This window comes from Otolemur garnettii, unplaced genomic scaffold (genome assembly GCF_000181295.1).
Source record: "Otolemur garnettii isolate 467f Iridium unplaced genomic scaffold, OtoGar3 scaffold00031, whole genome shotgun sequence".
Lineage (NCBI taxonomy): Eukaryota > Metazoa > Chordata > Mammalia > Primates > Galagidae > Otolemur > Otolemur garnettii.
Window position 1 is genome coordinate 7,479,269 of NW_003852426.1, and position 12,719 is coordinate 7,491,987.

A 12,719-nucleotide genomic window follows, 5' to 3' on the forward strand; every position below is an offset into this window, starting at 1 on the left:
AAGCCCTAATGGGGAATTTCCTAGAGCAGGGGCCCAATAAACACGACTTAATTTCCTCTTCCTTCAGGAAGTCCCGTGGGCGTTCCTGCAGTTCCTCATTCTGTGCACAGCTCCTGTTGTGTGGTCTGCACTGCTGACTCCCAGGGCTGTTGCTCCATCTGCCCCAGCACCCCCACTCCCACTCTCCCCCTGTCTGAGTCCCACAGTCTGCGCATGCACACACACTGATGCCCGTGACCCCCTGGTGCCAGGCCTGACTCGGGGCTCAGAATGCCTACACCTGGCTGCAGAGAGGGGGTGGCTACTCACTGTGCCAGAATTCACGTATTTCTTTTTCTTCATTTTCTTTTTTGGGTTTACCACCTGCAGGAAAAACCAGTTAGCGGGTAAGGAGTGTTTCCAAGTAGTCAGGGCTGGTCCCTAGGGCTTCCTCTGATCCTGGGTGTGGTCCCAGCCCTAGCAGAGTGTGGGGTATAAAGACCATAGGGGCCAGAGGAGTAGAGTTGAGGGAGGTTTTGAGGGAGACTGGTATTTAGTTACACAACTGGTCTAGATCATACACAGTATCCCACAATCAACCTGGAATATTTAACCTTCTTTCCCACTGCTCCCCGAAGTCTGTCCTCCACCCTAACAGCCAAAGTAGGCTTGATGTCGCAAAGTGGCCCTGTCTGTACCTGTCCCTTGCATTGACTCAGGCCGTTCCCCTTACCCAAAATGCCCTCCCCTCTTCCCTCAGCCAATTCCAATCTTCTCCTTTGGAACACAGCCCAGGGGCTGCCCTGGGGCTCTGAGGCTCCCTCTCAGTCACCACCACCTTTACTTGGCAGAGAAAGCGTCCTCAACTGTTCTTCACCGGTAAGCTTTAAATTCCAAGCCAGACCTGTTGCCAGATAAGAAATCACACAGTACTTGCTGGTGGGCTAACTCAGTGGCCTCAACCAGGGCGATTTTGCCCCCCACCTAGGATATTTGGTAACGTCTAGTAAGTTTGGGTTGTCACAACTAGGGGAGTGGGTAGAAGTTGGGGATGTTGACAAACATCATGCAGTGCACAGGACAGTCTCCCACAACCAAGAACATTACAGTCCCAAATGTCAGCAGTGCCAAGGCTGAGAAACCCTGGGCTAAGTGACTAGGGCCACCAGACTCACTGTATTTGTACTCTCATTTGAGCCTGGCCAGCTATTTTTTTGTTTTTGTTTCTAATAGGGGAAGTCTAGGCGCAACCTTCCCCTGATGTCCCATCAAAGCAAGGTGATTCTCACACCCCTCTGCTGCTTGTTGGTTTCTGGTGAATCATTTCCCCTCTCCCACATCTCCTGAGTCCTGCATCTCCTGTTCTTCCCCAAAGTGTGGTCATCTGCATCTTTAGCTGTTACCTCTTCTGTCTGAATGAGTACTGATATCTACGTCTAGAAATCAGGAAACCAAGGCACAGATACACCAAGAGATTTGCATAAGGCCACATAGCCATCTGGATTAGAAACCAGGTTTCCTGCCCTCAGGCCAGTGGCACATATATTGTGATCATTTTGATAACAAATACAAACACACCCTTCCTTCAACAGGTATTTATGGGACTGGAGTACCTTTTCTTCTCCCCTAGAATTGCCACTCCTACAGGAGAAAGAAGATATATGTCCTCAGGGTTCTAAGTGACAAGGACACCAAAAAGGAGGAATCAGTGAAGTATCAGGGAAGCTGGAGGAAGGAAAGACCATTCCAAGTGGGAGTGTCATCAAAGGGTCCCCAGAGCAGGTGGTCCGTAGGCAGACTTGGAGGGACAGCGAAGCTTTGGGCATAGAGAGATGGACGTCAGAGGAGAGGTCACGGGGAAGAAGCACAGAACTGGGGACAGTTGGATTGTAGGACCCACAGAAGAGGAAAGTGGACTGGCTGGAAGAGAGCCTAGAATGTGAAGTGAAAAGTCTAAACGTCACCCAGCAGCCTGCAGGAAACTCTGATGACCTCCAAGCTTACAGGGGACATGATTACTGCAGGTTCTAGGATGCTAGGACTTGGTGGAGGTGAGTATGAGAGGAGGGGCAGGGATATCTAGGGAATGATTTCTTGGTTCTGCCATCTATTAGCTGTGTGACTTTAGGCAAAATACTTAACCTCAGTATGCCTCAGTTTTTTCATCTGTAAAATGGGAATAAAAATGTATGCCTCAAAGAACGCCATGGGGATTAAATAGGTAATATAAATAAAGCTACGGAATGTACTAAGTACTATATAAGTGTCAGTTACTTTTTTATTTTTGAAACAGAGTCTATGTCACCCTCAGTAGAGTGCCATGGTGTCACAGCTCATAGCAACCTCTAACTCTTGAGCTTAAGCAATTCTCTTGCCTCAGCCTCTCAAGTAGCTGGGACTACAGGTGCCCACCACAATGCCCAGCTATTTTTTGGTTGTAGTTGTAGTTGTTTGACAGGCCTGGGCTGGGTTCAAACCTGCCAACTCCGGTGTATGTGGCTGGGGCCCCAGCCACTGAGCTACAGGGGCTGGGCCAATCTGTTACTTTTTTTATGACTGCGACTACTATTATTGCCTTAACTGGTCTAGATGAGAGGTATGAGGACCTGGAGGGTGTGGGACAGGTGCTGAGCTGCGGCAAGAAGAGCACTGTCAAGAAGTGACCACACATCTTGGGCCCTGGGAGTGGCTGTAGAGGAACCAGAGAGCGAGGGGTTGTGGTGACCAGGCAAACACAGAAGGAAGGAGGAGTTGGACTGGGGACATAGGCAGGAAGTTCAGGTGGGAGGGTTGCACACTGCCAGGTCGAAACTGGGTGACAGACAGCCAGAACCACCTCAGAGGGCCTCTTTAGTATCGGGGGCCACCCCCCCATGAGGTTCTCAGGGAAAACAATGCATTAAGTACGCTGTGGAGATGAGGGCAAAATCTCAGCCAATGCTGCACTGTGCCTCCTTTCCCCAATTTGTCCCATGAGCTATTAGACTGAAACACACACATCTCAAACCCTTACTCCAAAGTGGCCCTCCCAGCTGAGGAGAATGAACTTGGACTTCTGCGTCTCTAGGTGTAGCCCAAAGACCTGGCCACGAGCATATCTCTTTGAAGCCTTCCATGTTATCTTTAAAGTGGCCTGTCTTCCACGTTTCCACTCTCTAATATAACTGTCTCTGTTCTCAGATCTTTGTATAAAGTGGGCACTGAGAAGTGCCCTGTTGCCCTGTGGTTTCATGTGTTCCCAACACACCCCCCACCCCCCAGGGACCAGCTGCTCCACCCTTGGCGACTGTGAAGTTCCACACAGGGGACAGGCACCACCTAGGGGCCAGCCCAGGAACCTCCCCTATCTACTAAGTCTCAAACTGATAACCTGTCTCTCCTGATGCCTCCTAGGGCCCCCAGGGCAGGTCTGGGGTCTACTCTCCCATGCATGGGGGTACCCAGGGGCTCTCAGGGCCTCAGAACTGTGCTGGCTTTGGGGACACATTAGTGACTAAGACACCACCCCACTCTGGAAGACCCCACAGTCTTTTTAGTATCAAAGTAGGTAATAGCCACAAGGGACCACAGAGGGACCAAAGAGAGATCTCCACTGCAGACAGTAGGGTGGGGTGGGTGTGCAGGTAGAGACAGTGTCCTGGAGGACAGACCTCCACAGGGAGTCTCCAAGGGCCAGCAGGTCCTAGCCAACCTCCCTGAGATAGCAGGGATGTTCAAAGGCCTCAGATGGCAGGATGGAGCTGACAGTGGGAGATGAGCAGAGGGAAGGGCAGGGGCCAGCCCTCAGGGGCCTCCAAAGTTGTCTGATGTGATGCATGTCTCTACTTACAGACACAGAGTGCAGGTGGCTGGCAGAGGCACAGTATCCCTTATACAGCAGCTTAGACTTTTCCCTGTAGGTCAGCGGATCTCAGCTGGGGTGGGAACATCTCTTGGCATCTCCTCCCACCTCCCCTGTGTGAACCAGGCTGAGATAGTGGATGGGATGCTGCAGACAAGCGTCAAGCAGGGGGGCAATGTGGCCAGATTACAATTTTGGTGGAGCACCCTGGTTACCATAAGGAGGATAGAAGGAGGCGGGAGGCCATGAAGAGGCTATTGCAAAACCCCATGCAGGACAGATGATGATGGTGGTAGACTGAGATGAAGGGAACAGATGCTGGAAAATGTAGGTAGCAGAAGGGCACATTTGCTTGTGGACCAGATGTGGAACATGGGGTGGGAGATGTTAAGGATGACTCCCGAGGTAGCCTTGGCCCTTGGGATGGGATCACAGGAGATGGAACCAGCTATCCAGGAGCATTCAGTTTTGGAAGGCTGAGTCCAAAGGACCAGCAGACAACTGGACATAGGAGTCTGACACTCTGGAGTCTGGCAATGCCAGGGCCCGAGGCATGGGTCTTTACCAGCCAAACAAAGCCTGTTCCCTGTACAGGCAAGGCCTTCCTGAGCGCAAAGCAGTCTCCAATGGGACTGGCAGAGTTGAACTCCTTTGCCACCTGATGGCCTATGAAAATGGTGCTCCTGCCTCCGCAGATGGCAGCTTCTCTTACTGATTGTAAAAAAGCAGAGATCAATAATTGAGAAAACAAGTCGATCCAACATTTTCTGCTTTTAGTCCAAGAGATTTGATCTCTTCCCTTCACTTCCCTAAAAATCTCTTCAAAGGAGGCCAGAGAAAGGTGACATCTGCTTCTCTCTGCCTAGGTTGGGAGGGAAAGACAGTCCCTCTCTTTATAGATGCAGAAAACAAAGCAATTTACTGTATCAGAGCCCTTTCAAAGAAATTCATCCACACTCCATCTTCACAATAGCCACATTCAATTTAATTCAGCATGTGATGTACAAAAGGCACCTACTGTGTCCCCATCAGGCCTGGCCAGTGAAGGGAGGTAACAGAAAGGGCTGTCATTTTGCCTGTCCTTGGGATGTCTAGGTGGAACATAAGACCTGCTCACTTGGAGCAGCGATACAGAGCAGGGGGGTGGAAGTTTCAAGGGATTTGGATCCAGTGATGGGACCCAAAGCCAACTCTTTACCTGACTTGACCAGCTGAGTGGCTGCTGGCATGAGGATGGCTCCAGTACGGTAGGATGGGTATGAAATGTGCGTCTCCTGGCACACTGACGCTCAGCAGATGACAACAGAAGACAGTGCTGACCTCTGGGCTACACACTGTTCCATTAACTTATTTAATTCCCAGTTTGCATGGTACAGGGTAGTTTAGGGACCTAGCCGAGATCACATAGCTAGTAAGTGTTAGAGTCAGGATAAGAACCCAAGCAGTTATTAGGGTTAGGAGGATCTGCCATTAAGTAGGTTTTGTCATGTACCATGATGTCCATGAGGGTTCAGAGAAGAGAGAAAGCACAGGACATCAGAGGGGCTGGGAAGGCCACTTGGGGGAGCAAGACCTGAGCTAGACTGTGAAGGTGGGCAGGGCAGTGCAGGGGGAGAGCACTGTCCTTTGAGGGCAAATGCTATTATCTCAGGTGCCTTGTCCAAGGCTCTCCCACTCCAGGGCCAGATCAAGGAAGGAATCCCAACTCCTGTTGTCCACTCACTCTTTCTGGAAAAGATACTTGGGAGGCCCTGAACCTGTTCTGACTAAAAGCAGAGAGCCACCTTGAGCTGAAGACCTCAGATCTGAAGCCCAGAACCTTCTCATACTGCCCCCCCATCTTCTACTGCACCCCCACTCCTGTCACCCTCCCCATGTCAGAAGTGCTCTTTAGGGGGACACTGTAACATGGCAACTGGGAATCTGACAAGTCCGGTTGTCTGCCTCTTGATTCTTCCCTTTACTGAACTATGTGGTTTGGGGAAAATTCTCACACTTCTCTGAGACTCAATCTTTGTAACTGTAGAATGGGACGGTAACACCCACCTGAGAGGAAAACATGCAAAGCCCCCAGCCTAGCACGTGGCTCACTATAGTCCTCAGTGACTGGGAGCCATTTATCATCAGTGCAAGCCCCAGACTTCACGCCTCACCTCGTAGATGTTAAATTGGCTCTGCCCACGGGCCAGCTCCCGATAGCTGGTGGTGAACTCCCCGATGAAGTCATGGCTGCAAGGAAAGACTGCTGCTGAGCCCCAGCCTCACCTCCCACACATCCCTTCCCCTGGCTCCCAATTCTGTGTGGGACTCCAGGAGCATATACCAGCAAAGAAGCTGGTCCCTGGGAAGATAGCACAGTGTCAGCGGGGAGCGATAAACTAAACCTCACAGCCATCTAGCAAAGAGCAGGGCCTGGGAGGAACAGGACCCACTTCCATTTGGATTCTTGTTTGAACAAACCAGTAATAAAGGATATTTGGGGGATAATTGGGGAAATGAATATTGGGTGGTGTTTGAGACCTATGTTCAGTGTGTCACGTGTGATAATGGCATTTGTAGTTATGGGGAAAATGTTCTTAGTTTTTAGACATTCCCAGTGAAATATTTAGAGGTGAATGCCATGATGTCTATAATTTACTTTTTAATTTATTTTTTAGAGACAGGATCCATTATGATGTCTATAATTTACTTTTTAATTTGTTTTTTAGAGACAGGATCTCACTCTGTTGTTCAGGGTGGATAGCGTACAGGAGTGCGATCATAGTTCACTATAACCTTGAACTTTTGGGCTCAAGCAATTCCCCTGCCTCAGCCTCCCGAGGAGCTGTGACTATAGAGGCACATCATGACACCTGGATAATTTTTAAATAATTTCTTTGTAGAGTAGAGGTTGGGTCTCTGTAAGTTGCCCAGGACGTTCTTGAACTCCTGGCCTCAAATGATCTTTCTACCTTAGCCTCCCAAAGTGCTGGGATTAAGGTGTGAGCCACTGCACTTAGTCTATAATTTACTTTAAACTACATTAGCATAAAACATAAAGTAAATATGATAAAATCCAACAATTATTAAATTCAAGTGACATTCATTAAACTCTTCTCCAATAAACTTTTTTTTTTTTTGGAGACAGAGTCTATGTCACCCTTGGTAGAGTGCCGTAGCGTCATAGCACACAGCAACCTCAAGCTCTTGGGCTTAAGCGATTCTCTTGCCTCAGCCTCCGAGGCCCAATAAACATTTTTTTTTTTTTTTTTGAGACAGAGCCTCAAGCTGTCACCGTGGGTAGAGTGCTGTGGCATCACAGCTCATAGCAACCTCCAACTCCTGGGCTCAAGTGATTCTCCTGCCTCTGCCTCCCTAGTAGCTGGGACTACAGGAACCTGCCACAATGCCTGGCTATAATTTGGCTACAGCTGTCATTGTTGTTTGGCGGCCCGGGCTAGATTTGAATCTGCCAGCTCAGGTGTATGTGGCTGGCGCCTAAGCTGCTTGAGCCACAGGCTCCGAGCCCAATAAACATTTTTTAACAAGACAATTAGCGCTATGTCCAGCTGGGCAGCTGGGAGTGTTTTCTGCAGTGCCCACACCTTCCAGAGTGTGTTTATGTTGAGTACTGTAAAACCTTGCACAAAGCAGGGGTCCCATGACCCCATGGTCAACTCCCTTTTACCCTCACTATCCCTGTGAGAGGGCGTGCTTAATACGATGGCCTGGGGTGTATAGCGGAAGAGTGATGCTCTCAAAATAGTGAGCCCACATGTATTTTGATGCATTTTACAGCTTTCAGCTTCTGACTATGAGCAACATGATGGTGGGACCCAGTGGCACCTGGTGGCTGTCTCCAGTTGCCATTTATGAGGAGAATATTTCAGAAGTATGGACGCACCAGAGTAAGATGAGGTGAATCATGGGTGGAAACATGAAGAGGTGAGGAGAGGAAGAGGGAGTTATGAAGGTGGTGCTGGCATGGGGGTTTCTCAGGAGAGCGTGAGTTCCTCGAAAGGGGGCTTGGGCCTCAATTCAAGCCGTATGTACACAGTATTTTACATAAGATGAGAGAGTATCCCTCCACACACTGTCACAGATATGGGGGGTGCCAATGGAGATCAGGAGATTTTGCAGTTCGCCTAAATCGCTCCTTGGTACAGAGAGGTCATAAAGTCAGGGTGACATACCTGGATTTGGCTCAATGGACAAGTAGGAGCCAGTGAGGGTTTTGGAGTAAAGCGTTGAGCAACCTGCTCTTGTCCTTATCTGTGAATTCTCAGCAGCACTGGCTCCTAGGGGGCACTGAGATCTACAAAAGGGGACAACTCTGGCCCCCTAAAGACCCTAGATGGAGCCACCGGCACTAGCCCTACACAGCCTCACTCAGGCACTGTCCATGGTGCCTGCGTCTGTTCATACACCTGAAAGCTCACCCTCCCCACAGCCCATTCCTCCAGTCCAGACTCTGCAAACAGCTCCTTCGATGAGCTGAGAGCTATATGTGCACTACCAGTCTCCCCACTAGATTTTGGGGAGTTTCATCTTCTGTACCTCAGTTGCCCCACAATGCGTAGCCCAAGGCCTCACACAGAACATGTCCACGTGTGCTTAGGAGGTGACTAGCATGTGAGTCCTAGAACTTGCATACCTCGGAAAATCCTAAATTCTACCCAAACGGTGAGGTTGCAGGCCCTGGCTGGCCACTGGGCAGCTATTTGGGAGGAAAAGAGGCCTCTTATCCCTCTCACATCATATTCTGCAGGACAGAGGTCCTCTGGTGCCTCAGTGGAGCTGCATGGGGATGAGCCACTGCAGCAGGAAACCAGGCTCCCTCACCCCCACAGCTGCCATGGGTGGCGGCCCAGACACAGCTTTTTCCATGTGAGGGCAGAGTTCAGCCCCCTTCCCAGCAGCTGTCCCATCCCCACTCACCTCACCTCTTGCCCTCCTGGACACTTACCTGCCATCTCGATCCCAGTCATACACCTCCACTTTGATGGTCCTGTAAGACAAAGGGCCCTGAGTGGGATGGGCCTGACCCCACTCCCACCCAGCCTAAGGATGGAGCCCTCCTTTTGCTCCTGGACAAGAAGAGGATGCAAGGACACCTTCCAGGCTCCAGGGTCCTGGGTGGGGAGGTAGCAGCCAGAGAAACAGTGGAACTATCTTTAGCAAAGGCCTTAGGAACAGAGGCAGCCATCCAGAGCTACATAGGGACTTCCTGGAATTTCAAGGAGGATGTGGAAAAAAACAGCTTCAGACTTCATGTCACCCCACCCTCTTGGCCACCTCAGATAGGGCATAAGCCCCAGCATGAACCCACACTGTGGACTTTCCAGGGATGGAGCCATGCGAGTGGGAGTGTGATGCTCCTCAGATCTCAGGCCCCCTTCTTCTGGGGAGGGGGTTAACAAGACTGTGTGTTGGGACCCTGGGTCCCAGGGGCTGGAGTGAGGGAGCCAGCCCTGCATGTCAAGGATGGGCCCAGGGGTCCTGGCTCGGGGACTGCCTGCTGAGGTTTTTCATCCCCACGACTGGCTCCTGAGTGAGGGTGTAATTATCTTCACATTTTAGCCTGGCTGCTTTAATTAGTTTGTTTTGACTCCTATGCATGGGGCTGGGCTTTGAGAGCCCATTTTATTTTTAGCCACGTTCCCATGGTAACAGGCTAGCGGACCAGAACTAGGAGGAGGAAGGTGGAGGGTTGCAGTTAACCCTTGGTGCCAGCTGCTTGGTCCTCAGGGGATGCCCAGGGACAGGGGAGCTGTCAGGGTCCCACAGACATGTCAGGGGCAGTGGAGGCGAGAGAGGCCTGTGGAGCCGAGGTCTCAGCTCTCAGTTCTAAATGGGGTGCAGAGAGGCAGCTGCTTGGACCTGTCTTCTATTAACATCCAATCTTCTTGCCCATGGCCCATCTCAGGTCTGCAAGGAGTGGGTCTTTAGGGTCTGTGTCCCCCAGAAGGAGGCGCTGTCTCCCTTTAGATCAGCCTCCTCAGGACAGGAGGGGCAGCAGGGGAGAAACTGTTGTGGAATGAAGGATGCTTGGTAGTCTGTCTCCAGACTGGATTTTTGCAAACTACGACTCTTGTAAAATGGGGCAGGCATAGCGGCCCACCATTTAAAGGAAACCTTTTAAATTCTTGTGAAAAACAAAAAACTATGTCTCTTTAAGGTGAATTATTGTGAAAAGAAAAAACCTAAACCCCTGAAGGTGGCCTGGTAAACTGGAAGGAGTGGGAAGAGGCTGGGATGCGGAGCTGGGCGGCAGGCACTTGGCTCCAGCTGTGGGACCTGGGGATGTCACTGAAGCTCCCCAAACTACAAACCACCATTTAGGGATAATAATGACCTTGCAGAACAGCTATGAAGACCAGTCTGTAAAACCTGCCTGTCACGGGCGGTACCTGTGGCTCAGTGAGTAGGGCGCCAGCCCCATATACCAAGGGTGGCGGGTTCAAACCCGGCCCCAGGCAAACTGCAACAAAAAATAGCCAGGCATTGTGGCAGGCACCTGTAGTTCCAGCTACTTGGGAGGCTGAGGCAAGAGAATCTCCTAAGCCCAAGAGCTGGAGGTTGCTGTGAGCTATGACGACACCATGGCACTCTACCCCGGGCAATAAAGTGAGACTCTGTCTCTAAAAACAAAAACAAACAAACAAAAAAACCTGCCTGCTGCATGGGAAGGTATCTACAAAAAACACCTTCTCCTTATCAGTTGGTTCTGCTCAGATAGTTTTTCTTAAGAAATTTTCTTATATCAGGGAACACTTGAGTATCTGTGCTCAGCAAGTCCCAATTCCTGGAGGTGAGCTCCATGGCTGCTAAGCCAGGCTGGATGGCAGAATCCCCAGGAGGCCTTTCAGACACTCCCAGGACCAGTTCTCTTTGCTCTAGGGCAGGGCCTTTGGGGCAGGAATCTGTTTTCAAAGATTCCCTAGTGACCGTGCTATGTGTTCAAGAGTGATGATCTCCACCCCCTTACTTTTATTTGGGGAAACTGAGCCCTAAAGGCCTCCAGTGACTTGCCCACAGTGACATATCTGATGAGACAGGACTAAATCCCTGACTGCAAGTCCAGGTCTCGGCCCACCATCCCACAAAGGTGAAATCTCTGTCCTACTTACCTGCCTCTCAGATCTCCCCCAGAGCCCTCCAGCCCAGCAGTGATCCTTCAAAGACCACAATAAGAGATAGTTCTCCTATGACCACCAACACCAGCCCCTCTGGTGACTAAATCAATGACAACCACATGCTCAGAGGCTGTAGGAGTACCCAGGTCATGACAACAGCCATAGATATCCACAAAAGCACTAGGGAGATTTTTTAAAACCCACAGCCAGAGGGCCTGAGTTAACTGATCCAGTCAGGACTCCAGCATGGGTAGTTTTCTATTTGTTTGTTTGTTTGAGACAGAGTCTCACTATGTTGCCCTTGGTAGAGTGCTGTGGTGTCACAGTTCACAGCAACCTTAAACTCTTGGGCTTAAGTGATTCTCTTGCCTTAGCCTCTCAAGTAGCTGGGACTACAGGTGTCCGCCACAACACCCGGCTATTTTTTTGTTGCAGTTGCCATTGTTGTTTAGCAGGCCTGGGCTCGGTTCAAACCTGCCAACCCCAGTGTATGTGGCCAGCATCCTAACCACTAAGCTACAGGCACCAAGCCTGGGACGGTAGTTTTGAAAAGTTCCCTGACTGATTCTAATGTACAGCCAGAGCACTGATCTTCTCTAGACTGGAGTATCAGTTTTCAAATGTGGACACCCCCTCCCTCCAAACTTTAGAGATACTGATTTTTTTTTTTTTTTTTTTGAGTCTCACTATGTCGCCCTTGGTAGAGTGCCATGGCATCTTAGCTCACAACAACCACAAACTCTTGGGCTTAAGCGATCCTCTTGCCTCATCCTCCCGAGTAGCTGGGACTACAGGCACCCACCACAACATCTGGCTAGTTTTTAGCGACGGGGGGCTTGCTCTGGCTTAGGCTGGTTTCGAACCTGTGAGTTCAAGCAATCCATCTGCCTCGGCCTCCCAAATGCTGAGATTACAGGCATGAGCTACCACGCCCAGCCTGAGATATTGATGTTGATGCCTTACCCCAGAGATTCAGAATCAACTGGTCCAGGGTATAGCCTGGGATTGATAAAAGCTCCCCAGAGGATTTGAACTTGAAGCCAAGGTTGAGACCACCTGGCTTCTGCAAACTCACCTGGCTTTGAGACTCCAGGGATAGTTACAACCTGGGGGTCAGATTAGCTTAGAAGCTACAACCTACAGCCCTAGGGCAGAAATGGTACCCAGAGAATGGAGAAGGGAATGGGGAGAAGCCAAACACAGCTGACTGCTCCATTTACAGCTCTGCTGTTATCAGCCCTGACAGGGCTGCCCCAGCTCAGCACTTGGGGGCTGTAGGCCTTGGGTCCCAAGCCCTTAGTACAGACCCAACAAAAGCTTATGTCAGGCTGACTACGACTCTGGGGACAGCTCCTAAGAGAATGGGCTCATGGTTATGGAACAACAAAATAAGCCTCTCCAGCACACAAAATAAACATGTTATTTGGCATGAAAAGGCTCAGAACATGGGGCCGTAAGGTAGGAGACAGCAAGGTGGACAGGGAAAACCCCAGGCTCTGGGGTGAGCAGCCCTGGGTGGCAGGCCCCGCTCTTCCAGGTACTAAGTGCGTGCTCTGAACAGCTGGCTTAACACTCAGAGACTCTACTCCTCTCTATCATTCATCAGTCACATGGTCAGTATTGGCACATGTTGTTCATTCCTGTCTAAAACAACTCCTTTTCCCAAACTCCCCTCTCCCAGACACTTCCCATGTACCATGAAAATGGCAGCCCTGTGAGGCCAGGCATTTCAGTTTGTTTGGTGCTCTATCTTCAGCATCTAGAACAATGCCTGGCATATATTA

At 50.4% G+C, this 12,719-nt stretch overlaps 1 protein-coding gene across 3 annotated transcripts in view; it reads right to left on the minus strand.

The window, feature by feature from the left end:
• Positions 1-12,719, minus strand: part of CPNE5 (copine 5) — a 96,034-nt gene that overhangs the window by 15,612 nt on the left and 67,703 nt on the right. For 2 of the 3 annotated variants that reach the window (XM_003789149.2, XM_023512854.1), the window contains 3 exons: positions 8,766-8,807; positions 5,974-6,049; positions 310-363 (listed from right to left, as the gene is read on the minus strand). In XM_003789149.2, the coding sequence (XP_003789197.1) occupies positions 310-363; positions 5,974-6,049; positions 8,766-8,807 (172 nt within the window). Of the gene's footprint in view, positions 1-309; positions 366-5,973; positions 6,050-8,765; positions 8,808-12,719 lie in introns of those variants that run through there. The other variant, XM_023512855.1, reaches the window with a different exon arrangement.